General features: G+C 36.4%; 1 protein-coding gene across 1 annotated transcript in view; it reads left to right on the top strand.

The window, feature by feature from the left end:
- Positions 1–21,769, top strand: part of LOC128994809 (nuclear pore complex protein Nup205-like) — a 50,959-nt gene that overhangs the window by 5,365 nt on the left and 23,825 nt on the right. The window contains exons 7-20 of the mRNA XM_054419603.1: positions 160–342; positions 1,805–1,908; positions 2,252–2,374; positions 2,914–3,078; positions 4,369–4,559; positions 5,436–5,572; positions 10,135–10,364; positions 10,639–10,848; positions 11,387–11,569; positions 12,647–12,894; positions 13,320–13,506; positions 14,530–14,686; positions 15,737–15,982; positions 21,564–21,764. Coding sequence (XP_054275578.1) covers positions 160–342; positions 1,805–1,908; positions 2,252–2,374; positions 2,914–3,078; positions 4,369–4,559; positions 5,436–5,572; positions 10,135–10,364; positions 10,639–10,848; positions 11,387–11,569; positions 12,647–12,894; positions 13,320–13,506; positions 14,530–14,686; positions 15,737–15,982; positions 21,564–21,764 — 2,565 coding nt within the window. The remainder of the gene's footprint in view (positions 1–159; positions 343–1,804; positions 1,909–2,251; positions 2,375–2,913; positions 3,079–4,368; positions 4,560–5,435; positions 5,573–10,134; positions 10,365–10,638; positions 10,849–11,386; positions 11,570–12,646; positions 12,895–13,319; positions 13,507–14,529; positions 14,687–15,736; positions 15,983–21,563; positions 21,765–21,769) is intronic.

A 21,769-nucleotide genomic window follows, 5' to 3' on the forward strand; every position in this document is an offset into this window, starting at 1 on the left:
TCTGTAAGTAGGTACCACCATATGTAAAGAATCTTACGTTCAAATAAAATCTATGACTACCCGACCCAACCCAAAAATATCAGGGACCCAAAGACACTTAGTTGAAAATTCAGCTTGTCAAATCACTACAGTGATTAAAGTATGTTTTAATGTTTACAGAGCTGTTGGAGAAGATGCCCCTGATCAGCGACCCAAGGTTCATGCCTGCGTTGCTGAGAGAGTTGTCTCCGCGTGACAGTGAGCGTCCGTGGCAGTGTGAGGGACTCAAGGCCTTGACACAACTTACACTAGCGGTCACGTTGACATCGCTACGTGTCGCTCCTCCCAACATACAACCTCAGGGTAAGAGTCATGCAAGTTTCAAAGATGGTTAACCCATTTCTATTCTAGAATTTTTTTGTAATTTTCTGAAAAATGCTAGACTTATTTCGTCCGAAAAGTGCTAGGCTTGCCACGGGGGCAAAGTCTAGTGTCCGAGGGAAAAATTGGTAAACATTTTTTATCACAAAATCCTAAGGAACGATATATTGGACCTCGTTCGTATGAGGAATCGAAAGAAACCATCGCTGTTTCAAAACAACAACCGAGTCAACCAATATGCCCATTTAAACTCACACAAACGAAAGTAGCGCCGGCACGGTGACAAAATATCGTCATTTAACACTTTTCAGATAAAACACAAACTTTTAAATATACAATACAGAAAACATTAGGCCTACGGCCTACGATCTAAATAACAAAAATTATATTACTGTAGATATAAAGTGAACAAAAATGTAAACAACAAAAAATACCTTCTATTATTATTATTATTATTTTATGGCCAGCATTGGACCACTTAAGTCAATATAATGGTTAGATTCTTTTTAAATTCTGTCTCTTCTTCTTGTCGCCCAATACTTCTTCATTCTTTCCGACCGTTGTTTTCTTTCTTCTTCCAAAACCACTCTTCCTTGTCTCTGATTGTTTGCTCCTATTGGCAGGATGATATTTCTGTCTTTGAGTACTGCAAGCGCCTCTGACTTATTTTCCAAATCTTCTAATGATATTTTCAACCTTCTCATGTCCTTAATCTCTGTAATCCACCTAAAGTCACTCTTGCTATTCCACAACTTGTCAATTATTTTCTTGCTTATTGTATTTTCCGGTGTCCTTAAAAGATGTCCAATGAATGAAATTCTTTTCTTTTTAATTATACTTGTCAATGGCTCTATTTCCTTATATACAGTTTTATTAGAGGCCAGTCTCCAAACTCCATCTTTTTGATATTTTTTGTTCATACATGTTCTGATGATTCTTCTTTCTATTTTAACTATTTTATCTATTGCTACAGTGTTAGTTGTTTTAAATATAGTTTCACTTGCATATGTTATTTGTGTTATTTAAATACCTTCTATAACAAAGGAAAAAGGCAACATAGGCAGGGCCTGTCCGTAGACTGTTGCGGTAAAGTTAATTTTAATGTAAGGTAACAAAATGTATATGCCTATATATCTATCGTCGCATAGCACTGAAAGGGTTAAATAACAACCAAAGGTTATGTTAAGTGAATGGATATGTAGTTTACAACTGACTTATCCTTTTACCCACATGTAAATATTTGTGAATGGTTCGATGACGCCTACTAACTTGCTACCTCAATTAACCTGTGTAGCAATATTTATAAAATATTGTTATTTCGTTTCGTACAAGTATCATTTTTAAGACTGCAGACAGTTTGAGTAGGCTACATTAAGAATTGTAAAATAGATTGTTGTATACTGTTGCAGTTTTTCTTGTCTTTAACCATACTTTAATGTTGCAGGAGTATATGAAGAGGATGAAATTTTGATCGACAGTGCCATTAAGATGAAGGTGTTTCAATTTTTAAACAACTCATTTCTGTTAAATGAAACTATCTACAAAGAGGTAAGTTGTATGTATTGTAAAATAAGTATTGAATATATAATACGTACTATAGACGTAATATATAATACGTATATAGACGTACCTTAGTCCCTCTTCAGTCTTAAATTAGTCTAGGGATGACTAGTTTCGAGTCAAAGACTCATTATCAAATCCTTGTCAACATCAAATTGGAGTTAGTCATAAATCTGACAGAAGTCTTCATCAATATGTAATTACAGTTCAGCACATAAAGATCACAATTTAAATACATTTAAAACACATCTAAACACTAAATACATTTAGTCCGGGTACATTGATACTTGGACAAATTTAGGTAATTTATAATTTTTCCTAATATTTTCAGGAGTTTTATCTGAGAAGGCTGCACAACCTACTGACAGACTTCATCATTCAGATGCCTCTGAAGCTGAAAGAACTCAGAAACAAAGCTGAAGACGCTGCTAAAACTTACAACGCTTATGTTCAAGTAAGTCGAATCACAAGGGATACTGAATGGGGTTTATTGACCTTTTTAGTATCCAAGCAAGTGGCATTTTGTGTGTACAACACTCAAATGCTTCAGAAAAAAGCTTTCTGTCTAATTCCCTCAATCTTTTTATGGACATCCAGGTATCAGACCGAACGCCTTCAAACCATAGTCCAAGACACAATTAATTACAGAGCAAAATTGTGCACAAACGCACATATTGGAATCCTGAGCTTGTGCTTCGACCACATACTGACGTCTGTATAGATCAGCTAAGTATATCAGCTACAGAGCTGCAAATGGCGCCGTTCTGTTCACAAATGATGCCAGTAAGCTGCAAGGAGCCTCATTTGGTGTACATGCTAACTAAGAAGCAATAAGGACAAACGGCTCTTTCTTAAAAAGTGACTCGTATTAATATATGTTGGTGACAAAATGATACAGTAATACCAGAGTGTATTCGATTTAGTAATATATTATAAATGCATAAATATTAAAACATTATCTATAAACTATTTTTGAAACTTTAATATTTTCAGGAAGGACTAGACCCACCAACCAATCTATCCCAGAGTTATGAGCAACTTCTTCTCTCCCTCTCCCGTCTGTACGGTACAGACCCTCTCAACCTACAACTGGAGCTGGACTACTGGTGTACGGACGGAGCTCCACAGAACTACGCTTATCGCATGCCTCCCCGACAGGTGATAGTCTCACACCAGTTGAGGATGTTGTACAGAGAAGTTAGGTACAGAGGAAACTCGCTTATGGGATGACTGTGCGATTTCAGCTCTAGTATGTTGTGCCGGAAATATACTTGTGACAAGCCAGAAAGAGCCTGAGTGGCGAGCACTGTGCGGAAATTCCTATGGCATAGGGTCATCGTCCATTATGATTTTTTATCTTTGACAAACAGCGGGGGGTGTTGGACTTTGTCCTAGACACCAGTGGCTAGTGCTAGACACCATCTAAGTGTACCTTTGAGTGTTTCCTCTGTTCGTTACTTCTCTGTGGGTGTTGGTAGCTATAAGCTGGAAAATAAAATATCCCTGCTGCAGCAAACCTGCAGACTTAGATTTCCATTTGGCTAGTTGGATTTTCACCAAAACATTTGCTGTAAAATATCACATTCGTTCTTTATTTAAATTTTATTGGGTTTAACAAGTTCTTAGGTTTGCTGCTACAGGGAAAGTAAAAAAGCGTGTTAAGAGTGAAATGTTATTAGTCTCATATGAAATAGGGATGGTTCGGTTGTTGGGTTTACCAGTCGAAACCAGAATTGACATAAAAAGTCGGTTTCAGTTTATCAGTTGTTGTGCAATACTTTTACCGTGATAGCAGTAATAGGTTAGGATCACGTAAAAGGACTATTAGATTAATAATTTATTACTAGATTAATGCTGCGATTACATTACCAACAATTTTTTATCAAGATAATAATTCTTCAAATTTTTAGAGTACTCAAGGTTGGGTGGAGTAGCCCCAAGTACTCGTTAATCTGAGTCAACTAGTTCAGCTCAAGCGCTGTGCTGCTTACCAAGTCTTTATTTTGGGAAACTAGTGAAAGTCACTCAGAGCAAGGGGGAAAATCTCCTATTTGAGAGAATGAAGGAGATCTTGCGTCTTTTTGCAGTGTGAGATTTTGCCATGTCTGGCATTGTCATGCAAAAACAAAGTTTTGAACCTTAACTTTAGTTTAGGCTAATTTGAAACTGAATCCACCATTTCCGAACAGAACTTTCATTCCTCATGTTGTTTCTGTGCACTTCACTCAATTCATGATAAAAGTTAATGGCCATCAAAAACTGATTGCTGAACACTAATTGAGGAGGCGAACGAGTGTGTACCCAAAAGTGTGCGATCAGCGTTCACCTATCATCATCAGACGGAAACTTTCCTTACTCCCTGAAATAGCCCTTGTATTTTATTTGAAATATCATGAAGATTCTAATACCCTGTTCCAATCATTTCATGTCATGTTTGTATTGCTTTAGGTGAGCTTGTACAAGTTTGTACGTCAGAGTGGAGAGTCTCTTCCGCCAACGTTGTTTGTTCCGTACATGAAAATGCTGGCATCCCTAGCATCATGTCCTGCAGCAGCTAAACAGGCTTACCAACTGCTGAAGACAAACCAGCCGCCACAGTCAAATGTTGCCTGGGATCATTTTTTTAGCTCGCTAAACAGGTATGGAATCAACTTTAGGCAAATTTACATATACTAAAATCATTATTTTGTTTTGTTATAGGAATCTTATATACTAAAAAACGTTTGCAAATCTTATGACAGCTAGCCTGACCATACTACAGGACCGAATTACACGTGGTTGGTACCAAATGAAAGATATTTTCCTGTAGATTTCCAGAATCCCTTTATAAATTATAATAGGCTCAAGTTTTGTTCAAGGAAAAGCTCCAGGCCAGGATTTTGAATGTAATGTAGAATAAGGAGGATAGCATAGCAGCAGCTAGCAAAAAAAATGTGTCTGTATACTTGACAGTCCCTCGGGGGATGAAATATTGTGTGTACTCTTCTGTTTGTTCTATGGCCTACTTCTACTTCTTCAAGGTAAGCTAGTACTATCCTCCTTATTCTACAATTTCTATACGTCAAGTAGACTCCACCTTGGTATAAAACCTACAAAAGTACAGTATTGGTACTATACAAAATAATTGAAGGAGTTTAAACATCCATAAAGAACATAAACAGCACTTTACAAAAAGGTTGTTACTTAACTGTTGACATTGCTATGGACAGGCTTGCAAATTCTAGATCCCTGAATCCTAGGACAGATGTTGAATTATACATTCCTGAAATTTATGTTCATCATCATTACTGTCTGAACCTAAAAGATCTGCACTTTAAGAATGCTAGCGTACTTATAGTTTACAGTTCTTCTTTGTGACCTTCTTCCCCTTTCAAGAGTTTTATTCTGTATACTTTCACTCAAAAAACTGCAGATCACAGCATACGTTCCGCAACGTTTTTAACAAGTTAAGCATGTTCCACTGCTCTGCTGAATGATATTGTGTGTGTAGTGTGTACATGTGTTCTTGTTGTCAGGTACTACACCAGTCTAAAGCAAGAGCTACCTCCCATGTCGGACACGGTGTACCGCCACCGTAACTACCCCAAGGTGATCACCCCCCTTGAGATTCATGGGCTGCAAGCGGTGTTGCTGGTCATCAGGACTGTTGCTGGTGGGTAGAGTCAAAATGTTAATTGAGAAACACAAAAAGTTTGAGTTTTTACATGCAATTTGTAATAATCATTGTTTTCTTCAAACAAGTCATAAACGAGTTTAATTTAAGTTTACACGTAAAGAATTGTTTAACGAGTTATGTTTAGACATTGTAATATTGTGCAATAATTGGTCTATTAAATAAAATCCATTATAATAATTTATAAGCTTCAAAAGCTTCACAAGACTTGTATTCAGCCAGTTTTGTGTTTACTCCATTGCCATTCATAGTCTAAAATTTCCTCTTGGCAGTAGCATTCCCCTTCACTTTCAACTGAACCTAATCTTATAAAATATACTATCGGTACTGGGTGAATTGTGTATGTGGCAAAAGTTACTGTTATTGTCTTCAATTTGGAAATTTATAGCTTTACAACCATATTTTAAAACATTCTCTTTTTTCAGTATTTCTTTTGAAACACTCCGTACAACCTTTTAGCCGTTCATCTAGTCAAGCAGACTACTTTACTTTAATAATACTTTTTTTTACTGAAATGGCGACCATAAGTAGGTAGGTTTTTTGCCAAGTATGAATGGAGATGAGTGATAGATGGATAATACTAGGATAATAGGAATATCATCGTCAAGTTCTGCCGTCGACTGGATATGGAGGAGATTCGTCGCAGGGCTATCAAGAAAGGAGGATTTTCTGCGTCTAATATAGGATTTGACGTCAATGAAAAAATTTATATAAATCTAGCCATGACCCGTGAAACTAGACTCCTTTGGTCTGACACGCGCAAGTTTAAGAGTGATAATAACTTTAAGTATGCGTGGATAACCAGCAGTGGAAAGATATTCCTACGTAAAACTGATAAGGATGGCGCTATCTTAATTGAGGACAGATCTGATTTTCCCAAATTGAACGTGCGCCCTGTGTCCTCCGCCTCTAATCATCGCACCTCTACTATCACCGGGACCGATCATCGCAGCCATACCGTCACAGATACCAGCCTAAATACCAGCATTGTTACCGAGCCCGACCCACACACCTCTAGTACCGCCGAGACCGCTACCGACCTTCACACATCTGTACCTCCCGACGCCACTAATGCTGCTGTCAACACTACTGCTCCTAATGAACTCACCTAAACCGATCTGCATTAATATGTTGTATGTATACTGCTGTTGTGTTCCATGTTTATATTTATATCATATTTATATTTCTATTTACAGTATGTACCTACTTGGCCTCTTATTTTGCTTTCATAGTTGTTGTTTATTTATTTATTTATTAACATTATTAGATGGGGATTAATACTCGACACTTAAATATTTACTATCAGAATGTAAGGGGTCTTAGGACAAAAACTTTGCCTTTTAGATTGGGAATAATGGACAGTGGTTTTGATGTTGTAGCAATTACAGAAACGTGGTTAAATAGCTCTATTTATAATTCTGAACTATTTCCTGCAGGTTATGATGTATATAGAAGGGATAGAAGTGGAGTTGGTGGTGGAAACTGAGGGAGAAAATTTATGGATTAAGCTGAGCTTTTCTGATAAAATTACAGTAATTTTGGGGTTAGTTTATTTTCAACCAAATAGTCAAATGTCAACTTATAAGTCGTTTTTTAGTAAGCTTGATTCATTGAATTTGAGTAATGAACAATTAATTATTTTAGGGGACTTTAACCTTCATATATATGGTGAAAACTTTGATTTGTCTACTGGTAATGAAATTTGTAAGCAACTTATGTTTTTTTGTAATTTACATAATATAGTTTTAAGAAACAATATTCTAAACTGTGATAATAGGACTCTTGATTTAGTGTTAAGTAATATTGATAGTATGGGTGTTAAGGAAGAATATCCTGTAGTAAAAAAAGACAAGTATCACCCTCCATTAGGTATTGATTTTGAACTATTGATTGAAAAAAAAACTAATTTTAGTTGTAATAATCAAGGGGGAAAAATTTACAATTTCAAGAATGTGGATTATTTGAAGCTTTACACTGCTGTAAAGAATATTAAGTGGGATTCTGTATATAGTTGTTCGGATGTAGATTTAGCAATTGATAATTTTTATAGTAGTTTATATTCAGCCCTAGATTCAAATGTCCCATTGCGTAAGAATATTAAACGAAAATATCCTATTTGGTATTCTCCTGTTACGATTAAATTAATTAAAGACAAAGAAAAGGCGAGAAGGAAATTAAAGAAATATAAAGACCAGTGTTTTACAGAGGAATATAAGGAATTACGTTGTCAGTCCAAACGTAATATCAAAACAGATTACTTAAAATATTTGAACGACATTGAAAATACTATTAAGGTAAATCCTAATTCATTTTGGAGTATTATTAAGGGGCTAAGATCGAGTGATAGTCGTGTGGCTGCGATGACTCTGGACGGGGAGGAGGTGGAGGGGAGTGTTGCGATAACGGAGGCATTTGCTACTTACTTCCAATCTGTTTACGTTCCCACACATCTTGATAATGAGGAGTTGTATCGCCAGGCGGTCTGCTCACCTGTCCATGCACACTCTGGTTGTCTCGCATTTGGTGATGTCACTGAGGAGGAGTTATTGTTGGCATTAAAAAAACTTAAACCCAAACGCTCTGTAGGCCCTGATGGTGTCCCTTCTTTTATATTCAAAGGTTGTGCTGAACTGTTAGTTAAGCCTCTTCTAAAGATTTTCAATTTGTCTTTAGGTGCGTCGTATTTTCCTAATCTTTGGAAAACTACAAAAGTTGTCCCTATTCACAAGAAGGGGAAAAAGAGTGATATAAAAAACTACAGACCGGTTGCTATTTTGTCCACACCAGCGAAGCTGTTCGAAGCCGTGTTGTATGACAGGGTTTTCAATCATGTGAAGTTCTGGATTACGCCTCTCCAACATGGTTTTTATCCTCGGAGGTCTATCAATACTAATCTGATGAATTTTTCTGATTTTTGTATTTCCTCTTTGGACAAAGGAGGTCAGGTTGATGTCATTTATACTGATTTTGAAAAAGCGTTTGACAAAGTTAACCATCTATCACTATTGTCAAAACTGAATTATCTTGGTATCACCTGCAATGGTTTGCGTTTTTTTTCGACCTACTTACATAACAGAAAACAGTTTGTTTTTTTTCAGGGAAGTTCATCTTCTGAATTTGTTGTATCTTCAGGGGTTCCCCAGGGTTCGAACCTTGGCCCTTTATTGTTCACAATCTTCATTAATGACATCGTTAACAGTGTGTTGAATAGTAAAGTCCTTCTTTATGCTGATGATCTAAAGATCTTTAGAGAAATAAACGACGTTAGTGATTGTCTTCTATTACAACAAGACCTGGATAGACTAGTGGCTTGGAGTGATGTAGGTTTAAAATTCCATTCAGATAAATGTTTTGTTGTCAGTTACACCAGACGCACTCACAACGCTGTTAACTTCCAATATTCCATGAATGGTAATTTACTGGGTAGTCGAAGTAGTGTCACAGATCTTGGTGTTACAATTGATAGCAAGTTGTGTTTTTCTAATCATGTAATTGAGTCTTGTAGATCAGCGTATCGAATTCTTGGCTTCATATTCAGATCAGGAAGTTTTATAACCAACATTTACAGTCTCAAACTTTTATATTGCACCCTGGTACGGCCTAAACTTGAGTTTGGAGCAACTGTGTGGTATCCTCATCAAACATATCTTGTCGACATGATTGAGCAAATACAAATCAAATTCCTTAGATATTTATTCTTCAAGAAGTTTGGATACTTCACATTTGATGTATCTTACCATACTCTTTTAAACTTGTTTGAAATGGTCAGTCTAAAGCAACGTCGTGATATGGGGATGCTTATCTTTCTACACAAACTACTCAATGATAAGGTTGATGACAGCGAGCTCTTATCTCGTTTAACGTTCCTTGTTCGCCGACCCTCGTCCAGAGCCCGCGCGTTGTTCAGTCCGTCCTTCTCACGGACTTGCCTAGGGGCTCAATCACCTATCAACACGATGATGAGACTATATAATTTAATATCAGACAACGTTGATATTTTTAACTCGAGCCTAGCCTCTTATAAAAAATCTTTAATCTCACATAATGGTTAATGTTATTAATTTCTCTCACCTTCATCAGTTATCTTGTGTCTCATGTTTTGTTTCTTATCTTATTTATTTATCTTATTTATTTGCGTAATTCTTAGTCACTCTTATTTATTGTTACTTATTGCTACTATTATTTATTGTTGTTGTTATTTAATAATTAATATTTATTATTCTTAGTCTATGAACGATTTACTTTATTCAATTTTATGAACTCATAGCATGTTCTCAATTTTTGTACAAACTAGAATAGTGCTGCAATGTTAATGGAATTTGTATTCTGTTTTGTAGCATGCAAAATAAAATAAAATAAAATACTGTGATATTTGGCTTATAAAAGTTAACAGTTTAGATTAGACGACAGTAGCTAGCTGACCTTGGAAATAGAACACACATAAGACACATAGTAATATAGCTGTGTGTTAAAACAGCTGATGTCCTCTTTATTACGCAGTTACTCCAGAAACACTATTAACATGTTCTGTGCAACTACAGAGCAAGACGAGATTTCAAGACAGGCCCTAGTGGACACCTCGGCATGGACACCATTGCTAGGTCTGGTCACATGTTCGGTACACATCGGTCTCAAGGCAGAGTTGTTGTTGACCTTGGCTGCTTTGGGAAGGTCACCGGCCACTGCCGCAGTCTTGTGGCACAACCTGGAGGCCTCACAGATCCTGGCTACCATCCCGTCCACCAGCAGCTACCTGCCACGCGGTCTTCAGGTAATTCCAGTACAGTGAAGGAGTCAGTTCGTTTTGTAAACTAAGAATTTGCAGGCTTGCGGTTTGCATGTGATGCGCTACGGACTCAAGAGGCTTGCTACGAGTCCAAGACATCAGCATTTAGTTTTAGTACATAATAATATGTTTGAATTTGTGAAACAGTCGCACATAGAAGACCTACCTTGTACTGTTTTAACAATCAATATTATAGCCCCTTGAAAGAAAAAAAAATAAATATTGTCTTTGTTAGAATATTTTTTGTTTTGCCACCCAGACCGAGCTTGAGGAGGTTGAGTCACGCAATGAAGAGTTCCCTCTGACCCGAGCAATGCTAGTGCTGCTTGACGTGCTGACTGATGTCCCTATTCCCCGACTGCTCGGGTGCGGCACCCGGACACCTGGGTTCCATCCGTACCTCACCTTTGTGCTGCACAGTGTCTTTTTGCGGTTCCACACCCGCTCGTACAAGAGCGTGCAGGAGAAGGTAACTAAAATATGTTTAAGTTTTTGCAAAATTTTGTGTAATATTGTTTTTATGCAAGCTATTTTAGAATAAAAAAAAATGGATAAGTTATTCTTGTTGATCTCTAATATATTATTAAAATTGTAATGCTTTTTGAGATAGTTTTAATTCATTCATTCTACTATTATTGGGGACTATTTTTTTCTATGTTGATCGCCCATTAAATGTAAATGAGTACTTTAATAGCTGCTGTATTTTTACAAGAATTTGATATTTTGTAAAATATGTCTCTGGCAGTAACTTGGTGTCTGAACATTTACAAAGCCTTTGAAACAGAAATAATCTTTGGTTCGCCATTAGGCTGTCCAGACTATATATAGTAGGTGTGATTGTGAAAGCTTTACTTCAATACCATGGCTCAATTTAAGTTGATTAGGATTAACTCACAAGGCCTGTTAAGCCTTGTTCTATCCCTTCTACGCCTCAACCAGGTCAGGTTGCTGGCCTCAACTTAACCTAGAGAGAGGGTATTTGTCACAATCTGATACCCCTGTAACAGTGGGAGGTGTGTCGCCTGTGTCTGCACCTGCTGGTCAAGCTGATATCCCAGTATGAGCCTGCGCCTGAAGACTTCGTAGCCACCAAGGTGCAGTTGCAAGGCGGAGGAACCACGTCTGTCAGTCCACCACCTGGCTTTCACCTCATGTCTGAACTGTGCTCCAAGTCTCAACTGTTCCGACTTGTAAGTTGTTTTAAGTTTTAACTTAACTACATTTTTGTAATTGTTTAACTTATGGCAATTAGTTATAAATCAAGTAATTTTGTAAGTTGTACACATTTCCATGTTTGGAGTGGCAAGGTGCGTTGAATATGATGATGATTTATTTATTTAATAAATCATCATCCATGATCAGTTCAGATATTTTATTGAATAAATAAATAAATGGCTGTGGGATATGTTCAGGACTTTGGCGTGATAGTGATGTCTAAGATGAAAAAGATGATGATGTCTACATGACTGCAGGAGATGTTCAGAGTTTTACCACAATCACAGCTTCTGCCTGCTTTAATAACAATTCTAATTACATTGTTTTTAGGGTTTTAAATTCTTTTTTAACCAATTCAGATAGTTTGAATTGGTTATTAGAGTTATACTATACAGGGTGTCCCGGAACTCTCTACCAATATTTTAGGGCATTGCTCCCGGGTAGGAAACATACCTAAATATCATATTTAAATTGTCCGGAAGTCCTTAGTTACTCACACAGCCGCCATTTTGTTTTTTTTCATTTATTAATTTTTTTCGAAAGAATGGTTAAACATACGAAATTGAAAATTTGCACAAACATTTATGACAACTAGACAAAGCTACCAAAAAATGTTGAAGATTTTTCAAATTCATAAAACAAAATGGCGGCCGTTTAAAATTTTGTTTCTTAAATAACTCGAAAACCATTGATTTTACAAAAATTTTAAACGGCCGCCATTTTGTTTTATGAATTTGAAAAATCTTCATAATTTTTTGGTAGCTTTGTCTAGTTGTCATACATTTTTGTGCAAAGTTTCCATTTCGTATGTTTAACCATTCTTTCGAAAAAAATTAATAACTGAAAAAAACAAAATGGCGGCTGTGTGAGTAACTAAGGACTTCCGGACAATTTAAATATGATATTTAGGTATGTTTCTTACCCAGGAGCAATGCCCTAAAATATTGGTAGAGAGTTCCGGGACACCCTGTATATTGTGATTGGTTTTTACTGGTTTCAGTTTATAAATTGTAATAATATTTTCTTCCTGGTTTTTATTTGTTTGTCCCCAGGTAATGCAACTTATAGAGGAGGCGGCCCAGATGCTGGACACTTACACAGTGTTTGTAGGCAAGACGACATTAGAGGCTGCGGCACTGCTGTGTCTACAGCTGTTAGACTGCGGACTGCGACTGCAGCAACGCTACCTGCTGGCTCTCAGTCAGGCCTCTAGTTCACTGCTGTTGACACCTCTCAACAAACTGTTGTTGGGCATCAACTCCACCACAGGCAAGCCTGATCATCTGCTCAACATCGCCAAGTAAGTGTGAACAATCTGTGCAAAGTCACATGTGACTTGAGATGTAGCTGCATTATTAATCTGTTGTTATCGACCTCTGACGAAAGTCTCCGTTCTTGGTCCTTTTCTTTTTGGACCCGTCTTTTAGTTCTTGATATTTCTGACATAGTTTTTCTCAACAATTATTTTCTTCACCACTTCCAGTTTCTATATATGTTATCTTCACTCTTCATTTCCTCACCCTTTACATCAACCTTAGTTCCCAGACTAGTTGATTTTTTAAATGTCCCTTGATATCTAAGTGGTATCTGGTAAAGCGTAAAAGGTCTTCCATCTTTGGCTTTCCCTCCCTCTTCAATCATAGCCTGTTACATAGCCTTCAATCTTTGCTTTTAGGGATATCTAGTACCATTCTCTGTATGTGTAGACATTTTATGTGTGTACAGGTACGTGACCTACAACAGCTGGCTGCCGAGTCACGCGCTCTACACTGTGCGTATCTTCCTGGCTGTCACCATGTATCCGGTGCCTCAGTCACAGATAGTCTCTGTGCTCACGGCCACTCAAGCACTCACCACTCACGTAAGACACGGCTTTGTCGAGTGTTTGGAGGCTGATGATGAGGACCCTTCGGTGAGTAAAGTACTTAAATCTGTAAATCAGTGGAGCGAACTGGTTTAGTAGTTAGGCATCTACTGCATTTTCCTATTATCCTCTACCATTAAAATGGGAAAATAACATCTGCAAATTAGTGGAACATGATTTCATTGTACTCAAATCTTCTTCTGCCCTGACTATTGTTGACTCCAACAAGTTACTTAGCATCTCTCACCTGGGACCTCGGGGACCGAAGTCTTAAGTTCTGTTACAAGCGCAAGACTTCGGTCTCCGAGGTCCCGTGTTCAACCCTGCCAAATCACCAATGGATTTTATCTAAGCGATAATGCCGCAACCCCTAGGTCTAGCCTGAAGCAATGTGAAAAAAAAATCCCGAGCTTGTTCCTAGCATCCTAGGACAAAAAAACTGTAAATCTGACATACAGGTTTCATGTAATGTACTACATGTTTAGCTACATCATTTTAAAAAGAGTCCCGCTATTGATGACAAGACCTTGTTCGGATTACTGAATTGTGAGGATTGTGCATTGTGCAACAATGTATTTGAATTACAATGATAAAAAAAATTTGTTTCATTGCAATGTCCAAAATCGTCTCCCAAGATCATATTCTTACAACACGACCTTAAAAGAGAACCATCAGGACGTTGTTAATGAATGGACACTCAGTCATAGAGGATTAGCATTTATTTCAAATTTCCTAGTTTCATAAAAAATTCACGTACAATTCAGATTTTTTACTGGTCATGTTAACTCATTTAGAGGTACCACTCCTTGTTTTCTCAGTTTTCCGGTCAGCTAAACATTAGTATTTCACAACACAGCTTGTTTTTTTTTATTATTTAATTACACACTTTTTCCCCCAACAGGTAGTTTGGATTAGCAGGACTCTAGAGTACCACTGGAGTAGAATGCATTAAAATAGACTGATGAAAGCTGATCATTCAACAAATATCTGTAGAATTGTACAGCAGTTAGAAAATCATTAGTTCTCGTAATCATTAATTTAATTAGTTCACCAGACAACTTGTTGTCACAGGATGATCAAGATAACTTGAGTGAAGCTACGAAAACTAAGGAGGCCATATTGAAACTGTTGCTGCAATGTCTGAACCACACACCACCCAACCTGGCTCACTACCTGCTGGGCTTTGATTTGGACAAGGATATCTCCCATACTAACTTCCAGCAACCTGGTGAGTGTCTGAACACTAATCGTTATCACTAGAACGGATATATACGAACGTAAACACAACAGAGTGAATGAGATGATCGCTTTGCTATTGGCTAAGGTTGATTAAAATGCAAAATAATGAGTTGCAAGATGGAGCAAAATATTGAAACTGGTGTCTTAAGACACTGATGTATGAATAATCCTCAGAAACTAGCAAGGAGTTAAATATCTTTTTAAAAATGTGTTTAAAAATAACACATAAAACATTACTTACTCTTACTCCCATGGCCATTGATACCCAAGGTGGTATTTGTCCTCGCCAACTAAGTGCCTCCATTTCTTCCGATCTTCAGCATCTTCCTCCGTGATTCTTATCTTCCTCATATCTTTGGACACTTCATCTTTCCACCTCTTTTTGGGAGGCCCAGGAGGTCTTCTTCCAACAGGGTTTTCTTTACAAACTTTCTATATCAATGCATCATCCGTGCATCAATGTTCTCTCCTTAACACATGCCCGAGCCATCTTATTCGTCGACTTTGCTTCCGCAACAGCATCTGGTGCTTTATAAAGGTATCTAATTTCTCTGTTGTGTTTGATCCTCCATTCACCATTTTCTCTTGTTGGTCCAAAAACCTTTCTTAGCACTTTATTTTCAAAGGTGACGAGTTTTTTTCAGTACTTTTGTCCAGAGTCCATGTTTCAAAACCATAAAGCAGAATTGGACAAATCACAGTTTTGTAAATTTTTAGTTTTGTGTTGACAGAAAACAGCTTTGATGATAATTAGTTTATTCAGGGCAAACATACTTCTATTGGCTGGATTTATTTACCTTTGAATTTCGGATTGTCCGGTGTTATTTGCGCTTATTATTGTGCCAAGGTATTTAAAATTGTCTACTTTTCCAAAATTGTAACCTTCAATAGAGAGGCTTCTAGAATGGTCTTGATTTCGTCCAAAGTGCATGAATTTTGTCTTTTCTGCATTGATTTTAAGTCGTACTGTTTTAAAACATAAAACATTATAATGTGAAATTTCCTTGAACTGTCATTAATGAGAGTTTGGCTTGTTTAGGTATGCTGGGTTTCCCACTGACATGTCTTCACGCTGTCATGTCCCTACTCAACACTGGACTGAGAGCTCACTCCGATGTGACGGCTCCTTCAGTCAACCCTCGCCTCACAGAGCTCTGTTACCATCTTATCTACGCGCTGGCCGCTAACGTCAGGACGTCCGAGCCTACTCTGAGATTCCTAAGGTCCTCGGGAGACTTTATACAACGTCACCTTGCCGCGTTGCCATTCAACTCATCGAACAAGGGTGAGTGAGGATATATTTCAGTCTTTCTAGATACTTAAATAAACGGATTTAAACTCTTTTCCTTTTCAACTTCATTTTAAGGGCGGGTATCAGTATTGTGGCCCATAATCAAAACTAAAAGAACATCTGTTTCTTAAAAAAAAACTTTATTTTTTAAATTATAGAAATACAAAGCATAAAAAGTTAGACATGCCTGTGGATGTGAAAAAAACTAAAAGAAAGAATTAAAATATTTAATGATATACACAATGACCAGAAAAGAAATCAATGCTAGTGAAAAGGGAGTGTGATTTCCAAAAAAAAATGAAAGGTAACTCAATGAAAAAAGAAACGCCAGGCTGAAAAAATGTAGAAACATAAGACAGTGACTAAAAAGGGTGTACTACAGCCCTAATATTTGTCCCTGTTCTCTCAGAAAAGTCTGATATTCCAGTTAGGTTCCAGATGTTTCCAAACGCAGATTTTATGATTTGTCACTAATTTTTATAACTCAAACTCAGTGAAAATGTTTTAATTTTTTCTAGGGGTGTGCGATGCAGCATATTTTTTTCGATTCGATGCATCGATGCGATTCAAAGAATTTCGATTCGAATCGATGCGATTCGATTCGATGCAGCACGGCATGATTTTCTTCAAAAATTAAATACAACATGTGTTTCTGTAATGGATCCTTTACCTTAAAAAAAGTTAAAGTAAAAAATGTACTAAATAAAATTATGAACAAGAGGATAGTTGCTGACCTAACCTCATTAATGGACACTGCTAATTTTATGGTTGGCCTAAGGAAATTTACCCTTCACTAACAATTAGAATAAGCCTATATATCAATAAAGCAATCGTTAAGTTTATTATTATTGACCTGTATTAAATAAAATAGAGTTTATTTTATGACGTACGGTAGTATTGTTACTTAGTTTTCACATTTATATTTGTTGGCTTTCAATACTTCTGGTTCATTCTTAAATCAGTACGAACCAAAAAAGTTGATTATCAGTGTTTACTGTCTATTTTAGTGATGGTCGGATCCGGATATCGGACTACCGGATCCGCCGGATCTGAGCTAGAACCGACGCCCGATCGTATCCACAAAAAATCGGATCTTGGGCTGGATCCGGTTTTAATGGATCCAATTTTATTTATACTATTAACACAAAATGGACGAGTATTCGAGATTTTGAGTTTGAGTAAAGTACAATATAGAAATAAGCAAGAGGTAGTTGTCCTAACCTATTTTTATAGCTGTCACGACAGAATAGGTCAACTCAAAGCAGTCGCTGGCGACTGACTGGCAATGGCAATGGTATACTGACTTGACACAGAATAGAATGACATGACCGGTAGAGATTTTGTTTTAAAGTAGGCCTACTGTTTCACAATAGAAAATTTCACTACTGAACTACGTAAGCAATAAATTTATGTTTATAAAAGTCAGAATAGAAACACTATAAAGGCAAAACAATAGACGGGAGGCAGGCGTTGTGCAATGACCTTGAAATGAGCGGAATAGTAACATTGAGTAGGGGAAGGGAAGGGTGAGACCTTTGAGCTATATTTAGACTAGACTTTCACCACTTCCCAAATGGCTGGGTACGGGGATTACAATAGCAGGTTTTTTCCTTGTCTGGTTTGACTTTTGTCTTTTTGTGTAGGAGATTTGAATAATCAAAAATATAATTTGAATTGACCACAATTATTTAGCATTGATAATACAATTTGCAAGGACCAGGAGTTGTACAAAATAGAACAAAACACTAAAATTAATAGAATAACAAACAAAGTAAACAACAAATTAAATACAGAACACGGTGATTTAACACTGTCACTGTCACTCAATTTTGTTGTCTAGAAGGGTCGGTGAACTAATCAATAAATAGCCAAAACCAGTTTCCTCCCCCTCTAACCACCACCCCTCCCCCCTAAGCCGGGAGGCCCAACACTTTGTCCTTGAAACACCCTAGCCTCTGAAACAATAAACCCTTACACCTGCGTTGCTGTTTTGACAACAGGTTTATGAATGCGTTCACTATTTTTCATTTTCCAGAATTAACTATCAATTATTATTATTTGCAAGTTACAAATAGGAAACTACATGACATTATGGTACCTATTCAATGACCCATGTATTATCAAAAATTTATAATTGATTACTTATTTTGATAATAAAAAGCATTCATTACAGCACGCAGCACTTATTGATATATATATATATATATATATACAGGGTGTCCCACGAGAGGTGTCTCAAATTGATTACGGGATAACGGCTTAACGTACAAGGATGAAATAAAATTATTTCCTTCTAAATCAACCCCAAGGAAAAACGTAAAAATATTTTTAACTTTTTTCAAATACAGGGTGTGCCAAAAACTGAGGGTCACTAGTTCAAATCTCGTAATTTTCAAATGTAAACATATGTCATGTTATACATCATTTTAAAGGTATTAAATAGACAAACATTTTGGTGAAAACAGAAATTAATTATCTTTTTCCGTTTCAAAATGGCGGCAGTTTTTTTGAAAGAAATCTATATTTTTTTAATACTCTGTATTTCCTATACCAATGCATTTAGCACTTCTCCGGTTGCATTTTCTTACTCGTTATGAAATTAGCTTTACTGTGATATGCAACAAGTAACGGTTTTTTGAAATAATAAAAATTCCAAAAAAATTTATTTTTGAAAATTTGCAAATGCTCATTGTTCAAAATTTTCAAATAGCAACATATGTCAAGTGGCACATCATTTTATAGGTTTTTCAATTCCTAACAACTTTGTAATTTACACTTACTTCGTATCTCTTTTAGTTTTTGTGTAAATAACAAAAAACCTAATTTTCCTATATCAAATGCATGTTATTTGGGTTTGACATGGTTCAACACTAAATGAAATGAAGCCTTTAGTGTCAAACCCAAATAACATGCATTTGATATAGGAAAATTAGGTTTTTTGTTATTTACACAAAAACTAAAAGAGATACGAAGTAAGTGTAAATTACAAAGTTGTTAGGAATTGAAAAACCTATAAAATGATGTGCCACTTGACATATGTTGCTATTTGAAAATTTTGAACAATGAGCAATTGTAAATTTACAAAAATAAATTTTTTTGGAATTTTTATTATTTCAAAAAACCGTTACTTGTTGCATATCACAGTAAAGCTAATTTCATAACGAGTAAGAAAATGCAACCGGAGAAGTGCTAAATGCATTGGTATAGGAAATACAGAGTATTAAAAAAATATAGATTTCTTTCAAAAAAACTGCCGCCATTTTCAAACGGAAAAAGATAACTAATTTTGGTTTTCGCCAAAATGTTTGTCTATCAAATACCTTTAAAATGGTGTATAACATGACATATGTTTACATTTGAAAATTCCGAGATTTGAACTAGTGACCCTCAGTTTTTGGCACACCCTGTATTTGATAAAAGTTAAAAATATTTTTACGTTATTCCTTGGGGTCGATTTAGTTGGAAATAATTTTATTTCATCCTTGTACGTTAAGCCGTTTTCCAGTAATCGATTTGAGACACCTCTCGAGGGACACCCTGTATATATATATATATATATATATACTGTATATATAATCATCAAAGTATCTGTTACTTTATACAAAATTAAATAGGTACAAAATTGTGTGGCCAGTCAAAATTTATAAACAAACATTTTATTCTATAAAATACAGATGGTAAATAGGGGTTGGTTTAAAGGAAATAAAATACAAAACAGATTAATTAATTATTTTGATAAACGATAGAAAGGTTATGGGATTGATTGAACTAAAATAACCACAGGGAATCTTAAGTAGAAAAGTCGTCAACCAAAATCTGTTTAATCAGTACATCGTTAGAGAGAGAGGGGGGGAGAGAGAGATAGCAGATAGGGGCGTTTGATAGGGAATCTGAAAAAGTAAACAAACAAGGAACAACGACGCGACAATACTCGTTTATAACCTTATTGTCAAATCTAGGTCTTTGTAAGACAAAAGAAAATCACACCGTTTTAAACTTTAACCTAATTTTATACTCTTTACAAACAAACACGTCCTACATAACGGTTCTTGATATTTATCAATGTATCTTAGCAATCGTCACTTGCTCCATTTAAACACGAACGTCGATTGGCTGACATGACAGTGCAGCGTGGCCTCTCGACCAATGAGAACTCTTGTTACATACTTTGGTTTATCTTAGATGGTCAACATTTACCATTCATTATAATATTACAAAATCGACATGGACTATGCGTATGGTGTTTTTCAATCAAAACTTATATTATAGTAGCACTTAAAACTTCACTTAAACTAGGTAGATAGTACAGATATAATATGGATCTACTTTTTGGTGCAATAGGCAAGTGCAAGCCTAACCCTCTGCTCTGACTTCGATGTTGTAATTGAATCGAATTTTTCTAATGATGCGTAATGCAGGGATGAAACTGAACATTTAGACAAGTTTAGGTTATTTATTTTGTTCTAAAAATAAAAATAATACATTTAAAGATCTGACTTATTGATACAGACATTTTTTAGTATAATTTCGTGTTGAGGACACTCGCGCGCCGGTTGTCTGAGACTGAATTCTGACTGTCTGACGACATCTTGAAATGTAGATTGTATTGTGTTGTGCAATATCATCTGCCTGCAGAGAGAACAGCTGAAAAAAAACTTTAGCTGTTTTGAACTAAATAGTGTGCTAAGTTGGTTACTAAAGCTGTTAGCGTGATTACAAAACTAATAGATATCAAATAAATAAATGTTAAAATAAAATATCTATCCATCCCTGTCGGCTGTCGGTATCGGCGAAATCGATGTTTGGCAATCGATTCTTGATACCGATATTCCTAGTATCGGCAATGTTCGAGTATCGGTGGTAGCGATAATTGACACTTCCCTATCTAAAACTCATATTGGAGTCCTGAATTAGTTTTAAATATGCATCGGGACGTAATCGTTGCATCGGGAGCTAACCGATGCATCGGTCTTTTTCGATGCATCGAGGCCAAATCGATGCATCGTGATTTCGATGCATGCTGAATCGAATTGCAATTCGATGCATCGAATCGAATCGAATCAAAATTTCGATGCATTTTCGATGCATCGCACACCCCTAATTTTTTCCTCTTTTACAAGTATCATAGCTGTAAAGCTGTTGATTATGTTAATAATAACTTGATTACTCTAAAGACATTCACATTCCAAAAATTAAATATGTTATATTGTGTGCAAAACCTATCCTATAAGTATCCCTTGGATGTAAAAATGTGTAGGCCCACATCTAGAATTCGTAAAACACGGTACACACTAAAGATAAGTCCCATTTGTTACAAAAAACCGCCAAAAGTCACACTAAAGGCTACACAAAATCAAGAATATTCTATTCACTGTCAGTATTTCAACCGAGGAAAGTTTTATTTGCAAATAGTAATGTTTCTTTTTCAAGTTAGACAATTCTCATTTAGGTAAGCCTGGTATGGTATCCTAACCAAAGTCATTAAAAGTAAGGCCTTTGTGCTCTATGACCCTCCCTCAAGGTTAATTTAATGTATCTAAGCCCTGAATAGACCTCTAATCTGCTGTTTCCCCAGGTTGTGATCTGACCCAGACTGCGTGGCTGCTGAAGACTGTTGCTATAGAGCTGAAGGTGACAGCTGCCCATCAGCAGATGTCTCAGTTGACCAATCTAGTCAACGTGCTGGTAGTGGACAAGGAAGTGCTTCGAGCTGACCGCCACCTCGGCAACGTCACCTCTGGAGTGCAACTTACTCACTCCTTCAAAAACGATTTAGGTGAG

Source organism: Macrosteles quadrilineatus, unplaced genomic scaffold (genome assembly GCF_028750875.1).
Source record: "Macrosteles quadrilineatus isolate MER2022 unplaced genomic scaffold, UCM_ALF_1.0 Scaffold_5__1_contigs__length_97177068, whole genome shotgun sequence".
In the NCBI taxonomy this organism is placed as follows: domain Eukaryota; kingdom Metazoa; phylum Arthropoda; class Insecta; order Hemiptera; family Cicadellidae; genus Macrosteles; species Macrosteles quadrilineatus.